This window comes from Sinocyclocheilus rhinocerous, unplaced genomic scaffold (genome assembly GCF_001515625.1).
Source record: "Sinocyclocheilus rhinocerous isolate Xijiao unplaced genomic scaffold, SAMN03320098_v1.1 scaffold2300, whole genome shotgun sequence".
Classification (NCBI taxonomy): Eukaryota; Metazoa; Chordata; class Actinopteri; order Cypriniformes; family Cyprinidae; genus Sinocyclocheilus; species Sinocyclocheilus rhinocerous.
The window spans coordinates 260186-275151 of record NW_015629642.1 but is presented as its reverse complement, the minus strand read 5'-3'; the positions used below and the strand labels follow the sequence as shown (position 1 = coordinate 275151).

The following is a 14966-nucleotide window of genomic DNA, read 5'->3' as shown; positions in this document are numbered from 1 at the left end:
ATTCAAGTTTCATTGCAGTCCGGCCACAAGCTGTTTTGTTCCTTGCCGTCAGGCAATCGTTATTGCACCATCAAAGCAAAGACTAGCAGACTAAAGCTTCCACCCTACTGCAGTTCATAGACTAAATAACATTTTTATAGGACATTTTCAAGGTTTTTGCCAGTTAGCATGGCCCAGTTAGTCCTTGCTGATGCCATATGTGAGATACTGAGAGCAAAAAGCATATTTTCCCATTGAAAGCCATTCAAAAGGAATATTAATATTTTTAAATGTTCTATTCATCAAAGAATCCTGAATAATGGCGGGTGAAAATTATTTACCATCACAGGAATAGATTCCATTTTGAAATACATTAAAATTTAAAAAAGTTATTTTAGATTGTAATAATATTTCACAATAACTGTAAAACAATTCTAGTTTTTGATCAAATAAACGCAGTCTTCAAAATTCACCCATATATTTTACAAGATTGACTATTTTAGTCTTTTTAATATAATGTTTAATTCAGTGTGTTATTTGTAGTTTTTTTGTTTTGTTTGTTTCTTTGCTGTTTCTTTGTAACCATTACAAATTACTAGCAATTTTACTAGCAAAAATTGTTTTAAATCCTACACCTACTTTTACATCTCTTATTTCTATTACTAAGCAGATTTGTTTGACTTTTTTCCCGGCATGCTCGCATTTTGCACTGCATTGTACAAGCACATATTCTTTACTCATTACAATGGAATTTGGCAGAGGTCTGTATGATGACTGATGTGAATATTTTTGGGTGATGTAGTTTACAGTAAGACTCCTGTGGTTCTGTGTTGTTGTAATGGCAGAGTGCAAGAGATTCAGTTTTTCTACTGCACTCAAATATTCCACAACGTAGTCTTGTGTACGTGAGCGCATGAGCTACGTGAGAAATAAGGGAGGCTAGAGATTACAGAATGTATTTCTTCTTCCAGAGCCATAAACAAAACTGAGGGAGCACATGAGTAGAACACATTGTACTACAGTGTGTTTTTCTCTTTTTTTCTGTAGCTCTCTAACCATATCACTCTAGTTCTTAATCTGAGTTGATTCAATGTTTTCTCTCATAAAATAAAACCTTTCTTTTCCCTAATCTCTTTAATTTTATGCTCTGTTTTAGTACAAATTCTTCTCTTTTCCTTTCCCTCTTTTGCCTTGACTGTTTGCCTTGGCTCTCAAACTGATATCATGTGAGTGAGGCGTTCTGTACAGTAAATATTTACAAAGTTATTGGCTGAGCCAACATGCATTCAGCTATGAAAACATACCAGATCTCTATGTTTATCTCCATCCTTCTTGCTCAGATCAGGCAGATTTTGCCAGATAAACCACACCTTATCGCCATGTGTCTGTTTTGTTTTTCACATGCCCTCACCAGTCTCTTTGTTGAAAATTAACTCCATATTATTTCAACATTCACAGCCTTTGGACACAGTAAAGTTCAAGTCAGATATATGAGGGCTTATTACTGTCTGAATGATCTACTGACTTTTTCATTTCATCTTTGACAGTTGCTTTGTTCACCTCTTATTTGCCATGTGTTTAAACTTGGGTCCTTTTGCTTTCACTATCTCATGATGGTACTTTGCAAAAGTATAAAAACATAAATAGCACCGGCTAAACAAGAAACAATACATTTTAACCACAGAAACCATTAAAACCAATTTACACATAAATGGTTCTTGAAATAAACACTTAATATATAGGGACATTTTTTCTAAACACAAAAATGAATCGAAAAGGCATATAAATGCACAATAGGTATACAAATTAATGTGACATAATAATATGATAATAATAAAGCAAAAAATATTTTAAAAAATTGTAATAGCCTATAAAAAAATAAGAGAACAACCCCAAAAAATAACAGAAATGTATGCACATTACATATATTTTGTGGCACATTACATAGGCCTTTCATTATCTTCTAGTGTGTTCTAAATGTCATATAGTGGCAGTTTATTATAATATAAGAGTAGGATATGTTTTAGAAATAGGTGCATCATTTAAACTAGTATTATTGATTTATCTCTCTAAAAGACTGATAGCAAAGTCCCCAACAGTTCTTCCTCAATAAGGCGTTTTGAAAACATGCCATGAGGTTTGTCCCTTCGATATGTCCGTACAAGGCCTAGCTAGAAAGCTATCCAATCAATGCAAAAGGAAAACAAGACAATGAAACAGGTAGACATTTATATAATACACAAAAAATAGTTGATGCTGGGAGGAAGGAGAGTAGGAACTGATGGGAAGGAAATATCATAACACGCCTTAGAATTGGTCATACTGGACTTAATAGTATAGATTATATATTGGCAAGCACCCAACTGGGGAATGTATACACTGTAGTCAACAAGAAACAGTCGCACGTGTATTACGGTACTTCACGTGCAACGTGAATTATTTGCAACAATGAGAGGTATCGCCTTATTCAGTCAATGAAGAAGGTAAAATACCATGCCTTTTCTTTATCAGGTCTACTAAAACAGCTAGTAAGATATATGATGATATTATTAAGTTTATAAAAGAAAGTCAATTAAGTAAGATTATTTATTTATTTATTTTTATTCTAGTTTATTATTATTTGTTTTGCTTGTTTTTTTCCTCATCCCATGTATATGCAAATATCTTACTCCACACTCCAGTCCAGTTGGTGGCGGTAATGCACTTATAAGCTGGTTTGCCAACCGCCAATAAAACACCGAAGAAGACGAAGAAGAATAAGAAGAATAAAAGATATCCACCTTGGCTTTTCTCTATGCCAACAGTTGATTTGCAAATATTTAATTTAATAAATGCAAACCAGAAACATGTTCCAAAAGAGATAATAGTGCAGCAGCATTTAGATAGTCATTACTTTCAATTTTTACAAATTTATACAGATGGTTCTAAAGACCCAGAAACTGGGCGTACAAGTGCTGCCATGTATATTCCTCACTTTAAATATAAATCTGCAAAAAGAACTGCTAATAATGTATCGGTATATGCAGCAGAGATGATCGCTATTCAGATAGCTTTACAGTGGGTGGAAGAAATCCAACCAACAACAGTGGTAATCTGTTCAGATTCATATTCTGCATTTGCAAGTATACTGAGTGGAAAATCGGAATCTAGACAAGATATTTTATTAGAAGTACTGCAAAGTTTGTACCGAATACGGCAACTGAGAATTGTAGCTGAATTTTTATGGGTGCCTGCTCATGTTGGAGTGGAAGGAAATGAGGAGACAAGATAGTGAAACAGGCTCTTAAGCACACAAATATCGACATACATATACCCTTGAGTAAATCAGAAATTAAAGGTTTAATTAAAGTAGCTGTCAGAAAGATATGGCAAGAGAGATGGGATAAAGGTAACAAAGGGCGGCATTTGTATAATATATATAAACAAGTAGACCATGTAAGAACAGCTTATGGTAATAGAAGGGATGATACAGTTATATCTCGATTGAAAATTGGACACTCTACTCTTAATAAATCACTCCAGATTATAGGAAAACATGAATCTGGTCAATGTAATCATGGTCTACTTCCAGAAACTGTAGAGCATGTTGATTAACTGTAGGGCATATGAAAGGGAAAGACTCCAGTTAAAAGAGGAATTAAAATCTGCTGGCATTAATTCTTTGACATTACAGAATGTGTTAAACAGTTCTTATAAAGGTTATAAAGCACTTATTAATTTTCTGAAAAGAACAAATGTATATAATAAAATATAGGTAGAAGGTTTTTTTTGGGGAATTAGCATTTCCCTTGATATTATCGCCTCACACTCCATCCCAGTAGGTGGCGGAATATGCATCAAAAGCTGGTTTGCCAACCAACATAAAACATCAAAAGAAGAAGAAGAAGAAGAAGAAGAAAATGTACTAATGTACGTTAAGGAAAGTGAAACTGTAATAAATAAATGTTTTTCGTTCATAGTTCGTCTACTAATGCATGAGGTGAATCTGGAGAGTGTCGCGGAACTGTGTGTTTGAAGGTGAGATTCACGCTTTTCTTGTTTATCTGCGCGGGCAGAGGGTGTGATCTGAGCTCCGTCCAGTCAATGGCGCTCTATTATGTATATGGATTTAAGCTACATAAATAACACGTAAAATGCATTATTATTAGATTTATTGCATTATGACAATATTACTTTAGTTTTGGGCAGTGTTAGTGGTGTCGGTTTAATTGTATTATTTTGATATTTATATGTCTTCTTGAGGGTTGTTTTACATTTATTCATTCATTTACATTTTAATTTGAGTCTTAATAATTTTGGTTAAAGCTAACCGATATAACTTTTGTTCTTGCAGGTACAATGGCTTTAGTGTCAGCAGACACCAAAATCGCAGAGTTGCTGAATGAGCTGCATCAGCTCATAAAACAAACTCAGGTGAGCAGACTGAGCACTACTCTGTTGTCCCATGCATGATCACTGTAGTTTGAGTTTATATGCTTTGGGAAAGACCTCCTTTTCGTACACTTTACCCCCACCCAGTGTTTATACCCTAATCTCTCTTAAATACACAGGAAGAGCGATCAAGAAGTGAACACAACCTTCTCAACATCCAGAAAACACATGAAAGGATGCAAACAGAAAATAAGAGTAAGACATGAATTCCTATTGTATTGTTTACAATGAGAATAAGTCACATTAATATTAAGTTAATAGTTGTAATAATTAATCACACATTAAGAGAATAAGTAATGTTCAATATTGTCAAACTAGATCTCTCTTATATTTGTATTTATGATTTTAATTTCTTGTCTGATATCTCTGTTACACTTTAAATCTACTTATAACTTCTTCAGCTTCTCCATATTATCGGACAAAACTGAGGGGTCTTTACACTACAGCTAAAGCTGATGCTGAGGCTGAATGTGGGTAAGTTGATGTGAAAGTTGCTGTATTTTGGCTTCCCTTTGCACCACTTTACATCAATGCAAAGGATGCACCTTGACTTTAAGAAATACTTCAAATACACAAATCAATACTGAAATACACAAGATGATTCACAAAATGATCTGTTCTTGAAATGATTCTTTTCAGTGTTGATTATTTTGTTTTCGTCTCAACAAGGAACATCTGGAAGATCTTGAACTTGTGGTTGTATAGCCCCATCTTGTGGAACTTTTGTCCAAGGCTCTCAGATGTGTGCTGACTGGAAAAAACAGACTTGTTGAATATTATTAATCCTATCCATCTGTTTCCTAGCAAGCCTTGCGTTTTAAATTATGGGAGTCAGTTCCGGTTTGGGGGACGTTCCACTCAAAATGACTGAAAAAAATCCCGTCAAAACATAATGTTGCACTACAAATAATCCTTATGCGTCAGTTTAACTGAATGAGCTGTACATTTTCCTTCACGTTCTATTTTTTACTTGTCAGAAGAGTTATATAACACTTGGTATTTTAATGTGACATGGTATAACAAGAATATCTATGGCAAGAGCTCTTTTTAGTCCACTGCATTATTTCCTTCTCATTATTTTTGTTATTGTATTCTGCTGAAACAGTATGAAAAAAGACAACATATACTGCACATTTGTGGAATATTTCTGATTTAATTTATGATATAAACCATGAATAATTCACTGGAATGCACCAAGAATCTCTTGTTTTTCTCCCCAAATCCTCACATCTCTTTACAGGTTTGTTTTCACATGTATGCTTTAAAGGAACACGCCACTATTTTTGAAAATAGGCTCATTTTCCAACTCCCCTAGAGTTAAACAGTTGAGTTTTACCGTTTTCGAATCCATTCAGCCGATCTCCGGGTCTGGCGGTAGCACTTTTAGCTGTAGCTTAGCATAGATCATTGAATCTGATTAGACCGTTAGCATCTCGCTCAAAAATGACCAAAGAGTTTCGATATTTTTCTCATTTAAAACTTGACTCTTCTGTAGTTACATCGTGTACTAAGACTGACGGAAAATGAAAAGCTGTGATTTTATCATTGCATAATATCATTGCGCCTGCTGCACCCATGGTACGGCAGCAAAGTTCCTTGATTATTACGCCGGAATGAGAGTATAGTTCCTAGCCATATCGGCCTAGAAAATCACAGCTTTTCGTTTTCCGTCAGTCTTAGTACATGATGTAACTAGAGAAGAGTCAAGTTTTAAATAGGAAAAATATAGAAACTCTTTGGTCATTTTTGAGCGAGATGCTAACGGTCTAATCAGATTCAATGATCTATGCTAAGCTACAGCTAAAAGTGCTACCGCCAGACCCGGAGATCGGCTGAATGGATTCGAAAACGGTAAAACTCACCTGTTTAACTCTAGGGGAGTTGGAAAATGAGCCTATTTTCAAAAATAGTGGAGTGTTCATTTAAAATGTAACTGTCCCCCCTTTTCACTTCGAATCCCTATCAGTCATTTTTATTGTTTCTAAAACAGGTAAATGCAATATTTGTTACCGGTTAAAATGACGAAAATCACATTATCACTCAATGTTCTAGTTAATGAACATTTTTTGACAAAGGCAACGTACTATGTCACATAATATAGACATATTACTGCAGTGATATTTAGCACGTGCATGATATTGGTGCAGAAATAATCGAGCTTTGGGGGTTATTCGTGATATGTCAAAAGTAATTTGTTAATGTTTTTACACTTTTAAATGTCCTTTTAATGAACAATGGTTAAAGGGTGAGCAGAATAATGTCACCTCATTGTACCCAGTTTTTGAAAATGCTTATTGCATTCATAGAGCGAACCTTTCTCTGATTGTTCATGGAATGGAAGTTACTCCCATAATTTGCTCAAAGCATCTTGGGGCGTAGGAAAATGGTGGATAAAACCTACTGAATCATAATTGATACACAAATTTCTAAACCTCTAACCTATCAAAAGGAATTTTAAAAAATGTAAGCAAGTAAAATTTATTTTCTTATAATTCTATATATGTTGTGTTAAGTTGTGGTATACATCTTTTTGCTTTTTGCTGTGAAATCTTTACTGATTTTTATAAAGTAAACTTAAGAATAACTTTCATATTGTTAGCAATATTTCAAGATAAACACTTACTGGACTGAAGCAACTTAAGTTTACTTGATTATCCATATATCATTTTTTAGAAAAATCATGTTAAAATGTGAGTATCAAATATGATACATCAGGCTTTTGAGGAAAGATTATTTGTACATATCCTAATCATTATTGCATTGCATTATATGTTTTGCCCCCACAATAAAAACTGCAGAGCTTTAATTATAAAACTAAGCATTTAAATATCATCTAACAAAGACATATTATTTGGAAATATAGAGTGAAATCTTGATATTTATATGCATTTTATGTAAGTAACCTGCAATCCTATTTGATTTAATTGATTTAGCCTAATCAGAATTTTATCTTACTTTTTGGGCATATAAATATCAAGATGTACCAAATTGCATATTTTTCCTCAATTTGGGCCTCTGAATAAAATTTAGGTACTCCGTGAGTATGAGCTCCATATTCCCCTATATTATGCAAAATAAGCCATAAAAGCCTGATGTATCAAATATGATACTCAAAATGTTTTTTCTCCCCAAATAACTGATCCATTTCAAGAAATTCTATTTTTCTGACCATTATTTCATGCCAGGCTTTACAGCGTTAACTGATCAGATTTATATGCATCCCTCCCACAGTATACTTCGACGGGCACTTGACAAGATTGCAGAAATTAAATCCCTTTTGGAGGAAAGACGGATTGGTAAGTCTTGGATATTAGTTTGTAAACGTGTGCATCTGAATGCATTTGGACAGTTGTGGAAGCGAATCAAACCCTTCCCTTTCTCCAGCTGCCAGAATGGCAGGGGTGTACAGTGACACTGACCCACCCAGAAAGACCATGCGCAGAGGTGTCCTGATGACCCTGTTACAACAGTCAGCCATGACACTTCCTCTCTGGATTGGCAAACCTGGCGAGAGGTACCATTCCGAGTCTCCTACATTATGCTTTCTTTGTTTTAGAAATGCTTATTTAGTCAGTGAATGAGTTACAATTGTTACATTTCACTAATTCATACCTGTCTTACTCCTTCAGTCCACCACCACTGTGTGGCGCTATTCCAGCAAGCAGTGACTATGTGGCTAAACAGGGTGACAAGGTGGCGGCACGTGTGAAGGCCGTGGATGGTGATGAACAGTGGATTCTTGCGGAAGTTGTCAGCTACAATCACTCCACCAACAAGTAATCATCTACCAGTTGAGCTCAGCTACAGGGCTATTTCATTATTTCATTTTAGCTTTTAAACCTGATTGTGTGAAATGATAATGTAACATTATGATTTTATCTTTTATCAGGTATGAAGTGGATGACATTGATGAAGAGGGTAAAGAGTAAGTACGATTCCATTATTCACGATTTTCAGCCACATATGAATTGATACTCCACCGTTCAAATTTTTACAAATAAATTAATATTTTAGCAAGGATGCATTAAATTGATTAAAAGTGACAGTAAATACATTTATAATGTTACAAATTATACATTTCTATTTAAAATAAATACATTTTTACTGTCTATTCATTAAAGAATCCTGAAAAAATGCATCAGTTTCCACAAAAATATTAAGACTGTTTTTAGCACAACCTTTTTCAATACTGCTAATAATAAGAATTGTTTCTTGAGCAGCAAATCAGCATATTAGAATGATTTCTGAAGGATAATGTGACACTGAAGACTGGAGTAATGCTGAAAATTCAGCTTTGCCATCACAGGAATAAATTACATTTTTTAAATATATTAAAATAGAAAAGGGTTATTTTAAATTGTAACAATATTTCACAATGTCACTATTTTACTTAGTGACTCCAAACTTCTGAACAGTAATGTAATTCCAGCAGTGCTTTATTCAAATGATCTCATTTTCTCTTTTGTTCAGGAGACACACATTGAGTCGGAGAAGAATAATTCCTCTCCCACAGTGGAAAGCAAACCCCGAAACAGACCCAGAGGCCCTGTTCAGTAAGGATCAGCTGGTGCTGGCCCTCTATCCACAGACCACATGCTTTTACAGAGCTCTGATCCACACGCCGCCACATCGGGTGAGTGGAACAAGAATGAAAAGAGTTAAAAGACTGATTGAAGTGTAGGATTAGAGGCTTCAGAGATGCATGAAGTGTTGAAGATCTGCAGTGCTTTTCGAAACCCTTTGAAAGTCATGGAATTAATGTTAGTCTGTTAGAATATTTCATTATTATGTGTTTTGTGGCATCATTAGACCAGTTATATACGAAGAAGAATAGTTTCCCTATAACCTTACGTCTTTTCCAGCCCCAGGATGACTACTCAGTTCTGTTTGAGGATACATCTTATGCTGATGGCTATTCTCCACCTCTCAACGTCGCTCAGCGATATGTAGTGGCCTGCAAGGAGAACAAAAAGAAGTGACAGAAATATACAATGTGAGACATTGTTTGCAAAAAGACCCTGCATGATTGTTGTGATTGAAAACAAGATATTGAGCATTGATTCTGTTTTATGTGCTTTTCCCCCCATTTCTGTTAACATGTACATAGTATTGGTATATTTTATACTGCATCTTTTGTATGATGTTTTTGTGGATCTGGATACAAGGACAACAACTGCAAGTGAATTGGGCTAAAGTAATAAACCCTTTACATGTGAATAAATGGTACACAAATCTGTTGTCTCTACTTTATAAAGGCCAAATAGTACATTGGGCCTTTTAAAGGGCTTGTAACCACCACAGATATTCAGGACTACACCTTCACCTAATATTCAGAATTGATGTTCAGTCAATATTATTTTTTTAATGGCAGATTCTGTTAAGTGTTTTTTAAAATTACTATTACAATTTACAAACCAACAAACTGTTACATCAAGTTACCTTTGTCCTCCAATCTCAATATATAGAGCATGTAGCTTGTAGCACTATAGTAAAATCCCAGGACACCCCTAGTCTGAGCGTATACTGCTATTTTTTACTCAGCATTGTCTGACATGAATATTCCATTCATTCATAAAGAGACAGCAGCGATTCTACAACGGGTTACATTTGAGAGATACTGAGTTAGAAAATAGAGTAAATGAAGTAGCCTATAATATGATTAGTCTGATTAACATGACACACAGACATATGAATACTCAAATTGAAGAATTCGGTTTCAGGTTTCTAGATTCTAGGTTTATGTTTATTATTGTCATATTATATATACATTTTGCATTCTGCTCTTTTTATGTAGATTTCAAGTATTTTAGTTAATACAATAATACATTTATTTCAGTTCCCTGCTGAAAAAAAATTGTAATGGTTTTACTGGTTATAATGAAAATGGTATTGATTTTAATGGAAACTGTAATGGTGCCTGTTGGTCTCTACTGGTAGGCCTAATTGGTGGCCTTTTGTTGGTGGCTTTTGTTAAAACCACTAAATCCTAATGTAATATGTCCTAAAACACACTTCAGGAAACCATTATTTAATGGTTAAAAGTTGATGGTTTGTAATGTTTGTAATGGTATTTGTAGTGGAGGAAAAATAAATGTGGAACTACATTCAGAAATAAATGAGTGATCAAAGGAAAATAAATAGGATGAGTTTAGCATTTCCTTAAACATTTTCCATTTGTCCACCAATTTATTTTATTTATTTGCCTACTTTAATCACGTTTAATTATTTCTATATGTATTTAAACAAGAATTTGTGTATTTATACAGACATTTATTTATTTATTTGCATATTTATTTATTTATTTGTGTATTTATTTATTTATTGTTTTTGCAGGTTTCGTCCTCCATATACTTTTTCCTATTGTGTTGTAAATGTTAAACGAATTGTATCCTGACAAGACGAATAAAAATAAGAAATACAATTTTTGTACAACATTTTTATTTTCTACTGTTAATAGTAATTTATCTTCTGTTTTCTGGTTAAAATAGTTATATGAGTCATCTTATCCTACTAAATATTCACTAAAATATTCGCCTCATCATCATGTAAGAATCAAGTGGGTTGTTCGTGATTAAATATTTATTGGGTAACTACCACACACTCTTCCAAGGAATATCATAAAGATAATTACTCCAGTGAAATACAACAGAAGGAACAGTAGTTATATCATTCTGAAAAAGATGTCGAATCTTTCTATTCCTGAAAGAAGGGCTGAGAGCAAAGCAAATTTTCCCTATCACTGTTTCACAGGGATTAGTCAGGGAAATGAAGGAGGGTACAGAATCAACGGAGTTTTTTAATAGTGCAATAGCTCCACTGTGAATGGCGTCCATAACTATGGCAAAGTATAAGAATCAAGTGTTCAGTGAGCGAGCCTTTGTTACGTGACGTCACGCCGAGTCACCGAGAGCGCGCACGGTATGTAATGAGCGCGCGGAAACGGGCCATGGCTGAAAGGGTGAGATCTCGATTATTAGCAGTTATTCAGTGCTAAGTTTAAAGAGTTATTGCTACTCAAATTCTGTACATTTTACACGGACATAATGTTTAAATAGTTATCGTCAGAAAACAACCCTGAATATCTATTATCTATAACTGCCTTATTGTGCAATAGCATGCTGGCTAATCAGTTGTCATATCGATTAATGAACAACAACAACAACACAGAAAATGTGAAGCACTTTAAGTGGTTTTGTTCAAGTAAATGTGCAAGATTTAACGTTACCTTAAAGTTTGCGGTAACGTAACGTTACTCGCAGAGCACCGGTTTAAAATTGTATACGGTTGTGCATGTGTTTACATTAATCAATAAACTTGTTGAAACACTTACATTCATTTTACTCTAAGTTATTAATAGCCATTAAAACGTTGTATTAGTCGTTTACCGAACAGTTTCGATTTCTTTTGTGATTTATCCGCGACAAGTCAGTAAAAACAAAGTTGTAATAATTCTGCTTAAGTTGCCATTGACAGGCTAGACAGCTAACTATTACCTAAATGTATTTTACAAATATAATTTTCGTTTAAAACCATGAGATAATATTGGAAATATGTTGCCTTTTTCCTTGTTTCAGGGAGCAGACAGTGACGCGGGTGTATCAGACCCTCCAAAACAACCTCCCAAACGCAGACGCATCCTCGACGCCTCCTCCATCACAACAGTACCTGTTTACTCCAACAAGGTGAGTAGATCTTGCCTGCTTAACTTAAAAGCCCTTCATGACTGGAAAGAATATACTTGATGACCTTTGCCACTTGTTTGAAAATATGTCTGTAATCTAAATGCATTGGGATGGATGTGTTACAAGGTGCAAACATAGGCTAAAAAAGACGATTCATATGTTACATTATTGTGTTTTAGGTTAACAGCTCTTTGAATCTGAAGCCAATAACCTTCAAACACACCAGCCTCACAGGTATCAAAACTTTTTGTTATATACTAACATTTTATGTTTATTTAGCAAGGATGCATTAAATCAATCAAAAGTGACCATGAAGACATTTATAGTGTAAAAAAATTCTATGTCAAATAAATGCTGTTTTTTTTAATTTATTTATAAAAAATCTTGAAAAACGGTTTCTATGAAAATATTAAGCAGCACAACTGTTTTCAACATGGATAATAAGAATAAATGTTTCTTGAGTAGAAGATCAGCATAATAGAATGATTTCTGAATATTCTGATTTCTGATATTTAGCATTTTGTGAGTGGGATTAATCCACGCCATCCTTAGTGTTGTAATTTATTGTGTCAGATGAGGAAAAGGGTGGTCCTCTGTGGTCTCCTTCCCCACCTCGTACAGAGAAACGGCCAATCAGCATTGATCTGAGTGGCTCTGAGGAGGAGCCAGAACAGACTGAAGCTCAGTAAGTACACAGACTGACTTTGCTTCACCTTGGCATATAAAAAGTGTGTCATTATGCACCCACTATCAGTGTTGTTTGTTTTTGTGATATCTGACTCTAAACCAGCTCCTTAACATTAATATGAATCATAGCCCTGCCAATTAATCATCTGATGATTGATTAGCCTAACCTAAGCCACGTTCTTTCATCTAAACCATCATCTTCCTCACCTCCCTAGGGAAATCCTTCGTTCCCCCTCTCCACCCCCTCCACCATGTAGTCCACCAGTGAAACGGAGCAGACAGGCAAACCAAAAAATACAGTAAGTGACGTCATCATTAGTGATGAAATACGACATTTAATGATCTCATTTTTTTTTAGATTGAACTTCTTTTCTCATGCAGTTTTTATAGTTTTAATGCTCTCATGACAATCAATATTAGCTTTTTTCAAATAGGGTACAGCAATGAATAACAATATTAGAAGTAATGAAATGAACAGCTAGTAGGGCTAGAGATAAGTGAACAGGTCTGACATTCTCTCATTCTCTCTCACATCTCTGTCCTAGAGAAATCAACAGGAAATTGGATGCGATTGGCTCTCTGGTGTGTCTCTCGCCTGAGCCTCAGGAGCCTGTGGTTGAATACAGAAACTCTCCATCTCCTGTGAAGGACTATGATGATGATGATGACATTATCATAATTTCTTCTGACAGCAAAAAGAAAAGACGTCCACTAAATACTGAGGACAGAGACTCTGCACGAGAAATTTCACTGAAATTTCGCTGTCGAACAGAGTTGCACAAAATCCCAATACTGTCTGTAAGTGGAATAAACACTTTTGTTTATGACGTATTACTCTATATGTGGCATATTTGTTTGGTAGAAAAAAATATATGAATAGAGTTACTTTTTTATTCAAGCTGGAAAAAGAATGTTTTTAAATTTGTCTTTCATTGTATGAATGTGCCTTTTGATTGCAGACGGCTCCTTTGAGTAAAGCTGTGGAACAGCTGGCCATCAAACTCAATGTCCGACCCAGCCAAATTCTGTTATTAAACAAAGATATTGATCTCCCTATTCACTCGTCCATCAGTGAGCTGGGTCTCGGCATAGCTGACATTATAGGTAATAGAAAGCAGTAGCAATTTTGAGCTGAGTTCATTAGCATGCATCACAGTGCACTTATAGAGTGCACCAGTCGGGTTCCAGATGTAAAAACTCCATTCATTTTCTCCACAGGGAAATTAATTTTAATGCTAAAAGATAAACTTTTAAAGACAGACCTGTTGTGAGCTCTGACATTTTTAAATGATGGTACATGCAAACATTCTATAAACGATTCATCAAAAATCCTGCAGCCTTCATTCAACTCTTCTTCATCTCTACTGTCTTTCCCAGATTGTGTAGTAACAGAGAATAAACAAGAAGAGAGTGACAAAAGTAATGTCATTACTGTGCGACTGCAAGGCAAAGAGAAAGCATCTGTGCAGGAGTATTCCCTACAAAAGGTGTGTACTGTACATCTTTTTGGATGTTCTTGTGTTTCTGTGAAATTAATTTAGTACTCAACTGTCATTGTTCCTTTTTTATTTATAGAATGCTCCTCTAGGGTCCATCCTGTCTCAGTACGTCTCTGGTTTGGCTGCCAGTGCTAGATGGAAAGCCAGATTTCTCTTTGATGGGTCAAGGGTCACGCATAATCAGACTCCAGCTGACCTAGACATGGAGGACGGTGATGTCATTGAAGTCTGGGCCTAAACGCCCACGACTTTTGATGTTATTGGGAGTTCTGTACTTTTTTGAAACCGTATTCTGGATGCAATGTAACATGTAAAATTGTACGCTTTTTGTGGTTCGCAAGGACGGAGAAAAAGATTTGTAGAGGAGGTCAGACTTCTGATTAGACCTTCTTATCACTTAAAACAGACCACAGAATTTTTTTTAAGGTTTCATGAACAATACACATTTGACTTATGTTTGAGGACATGCAAAAACAATATAAATTCAGTTTTACATTGTGTATATACACCAGACTTATTTAAGAATTGTTGATTTTTTTCATATAAAGAATTTACTTGATTGAAAGGAATATAATAAAATGACAAATTTATTAGATGTTTTTGTTGCATGTAGTACTTGTGTCAGTTTTCTAAAGGGCAACATTTACTCCCTGGAGTTAGTTTTCAAAGGCATTTTTTTAGCCTTCTG

The 14966-nt window shown here is 34.9% G+C and overlaps 2 protein-coding genes across 5 annotated transcripts; both read left to right on the top strand.

Annotated features, from left to right (window-relative positions):
- Positions 1–3856: 3856 nt before the first annotated feature.
- Positions 3857–9716, top strand: sgf29 (SAGA complex associated factor 29). 4 transcript variants are annotated; one of them, XM_016551515.1, is made up of 11 exons: positions 3859–3880; positions 3939–3996; positions 4313–4392; positions 4530–4605; positions 4812–4884; positions 7642–7706; positions 7795–7924; positions 8040–8186; positions 8300–8335; positions 8881–9043; positions 9273–9716. In XM_016551515.1, exons 3-11 carry the CDS (start codon positions 4318–4320, stop codon positions 9387–9389), a joined length of 882 nt encoding a protein of 293 aa, XP_016407001.1. In that variant the 5' UTR covers positions 3859–3880; positions 3939–3996; positions 4313–4317; the 3' UTR covers positions 9390–9716. The 4 variants fall into 4 exon arrangements, with proteins under 4 accessions (XP_016407003.1, XP_016407001.1, XP_016406999.1 ...); XM_016551517.1 differs by lacking the exon at positions 3939–3996 and having other exon boundaries at positions 3857–3888; XM_016551513.1 differs by lacking the exon at positions 3939–3996 and having other exon boundaries at positions 3859–3898.
- Positions 9717–10870: 1154 nt separating this feature from the next.
- nfatc2ip (nuclear factor of activated T cells 2 interacting protein) lies at positions 10871–14851 on the top strand. The gene is made up of 10 exons (XM_016551491.1): positions 10871–10955; positions 11257–11368; positions 11985–12092; positions 12272–12326; positions 12666–12777; positions 12995–13078; positions 13325–13577; positions 13739–13883; positions 14157–14266; positions 14355–14851. Exons 2-10 carry the CDS (start codon positions 11336–11338, stop codon positions 14514–14516), a joined length of 1062 nt encoding a protein of 353 aa, XP_016406977.1. The 5' UTR covers positions 10871–10955; positions 11257–11335; the 3' UTR covers positions 14517–14851.
- The last annotated feature ends 115 nt before the right edge of the window (positions 14852–14966 follow it).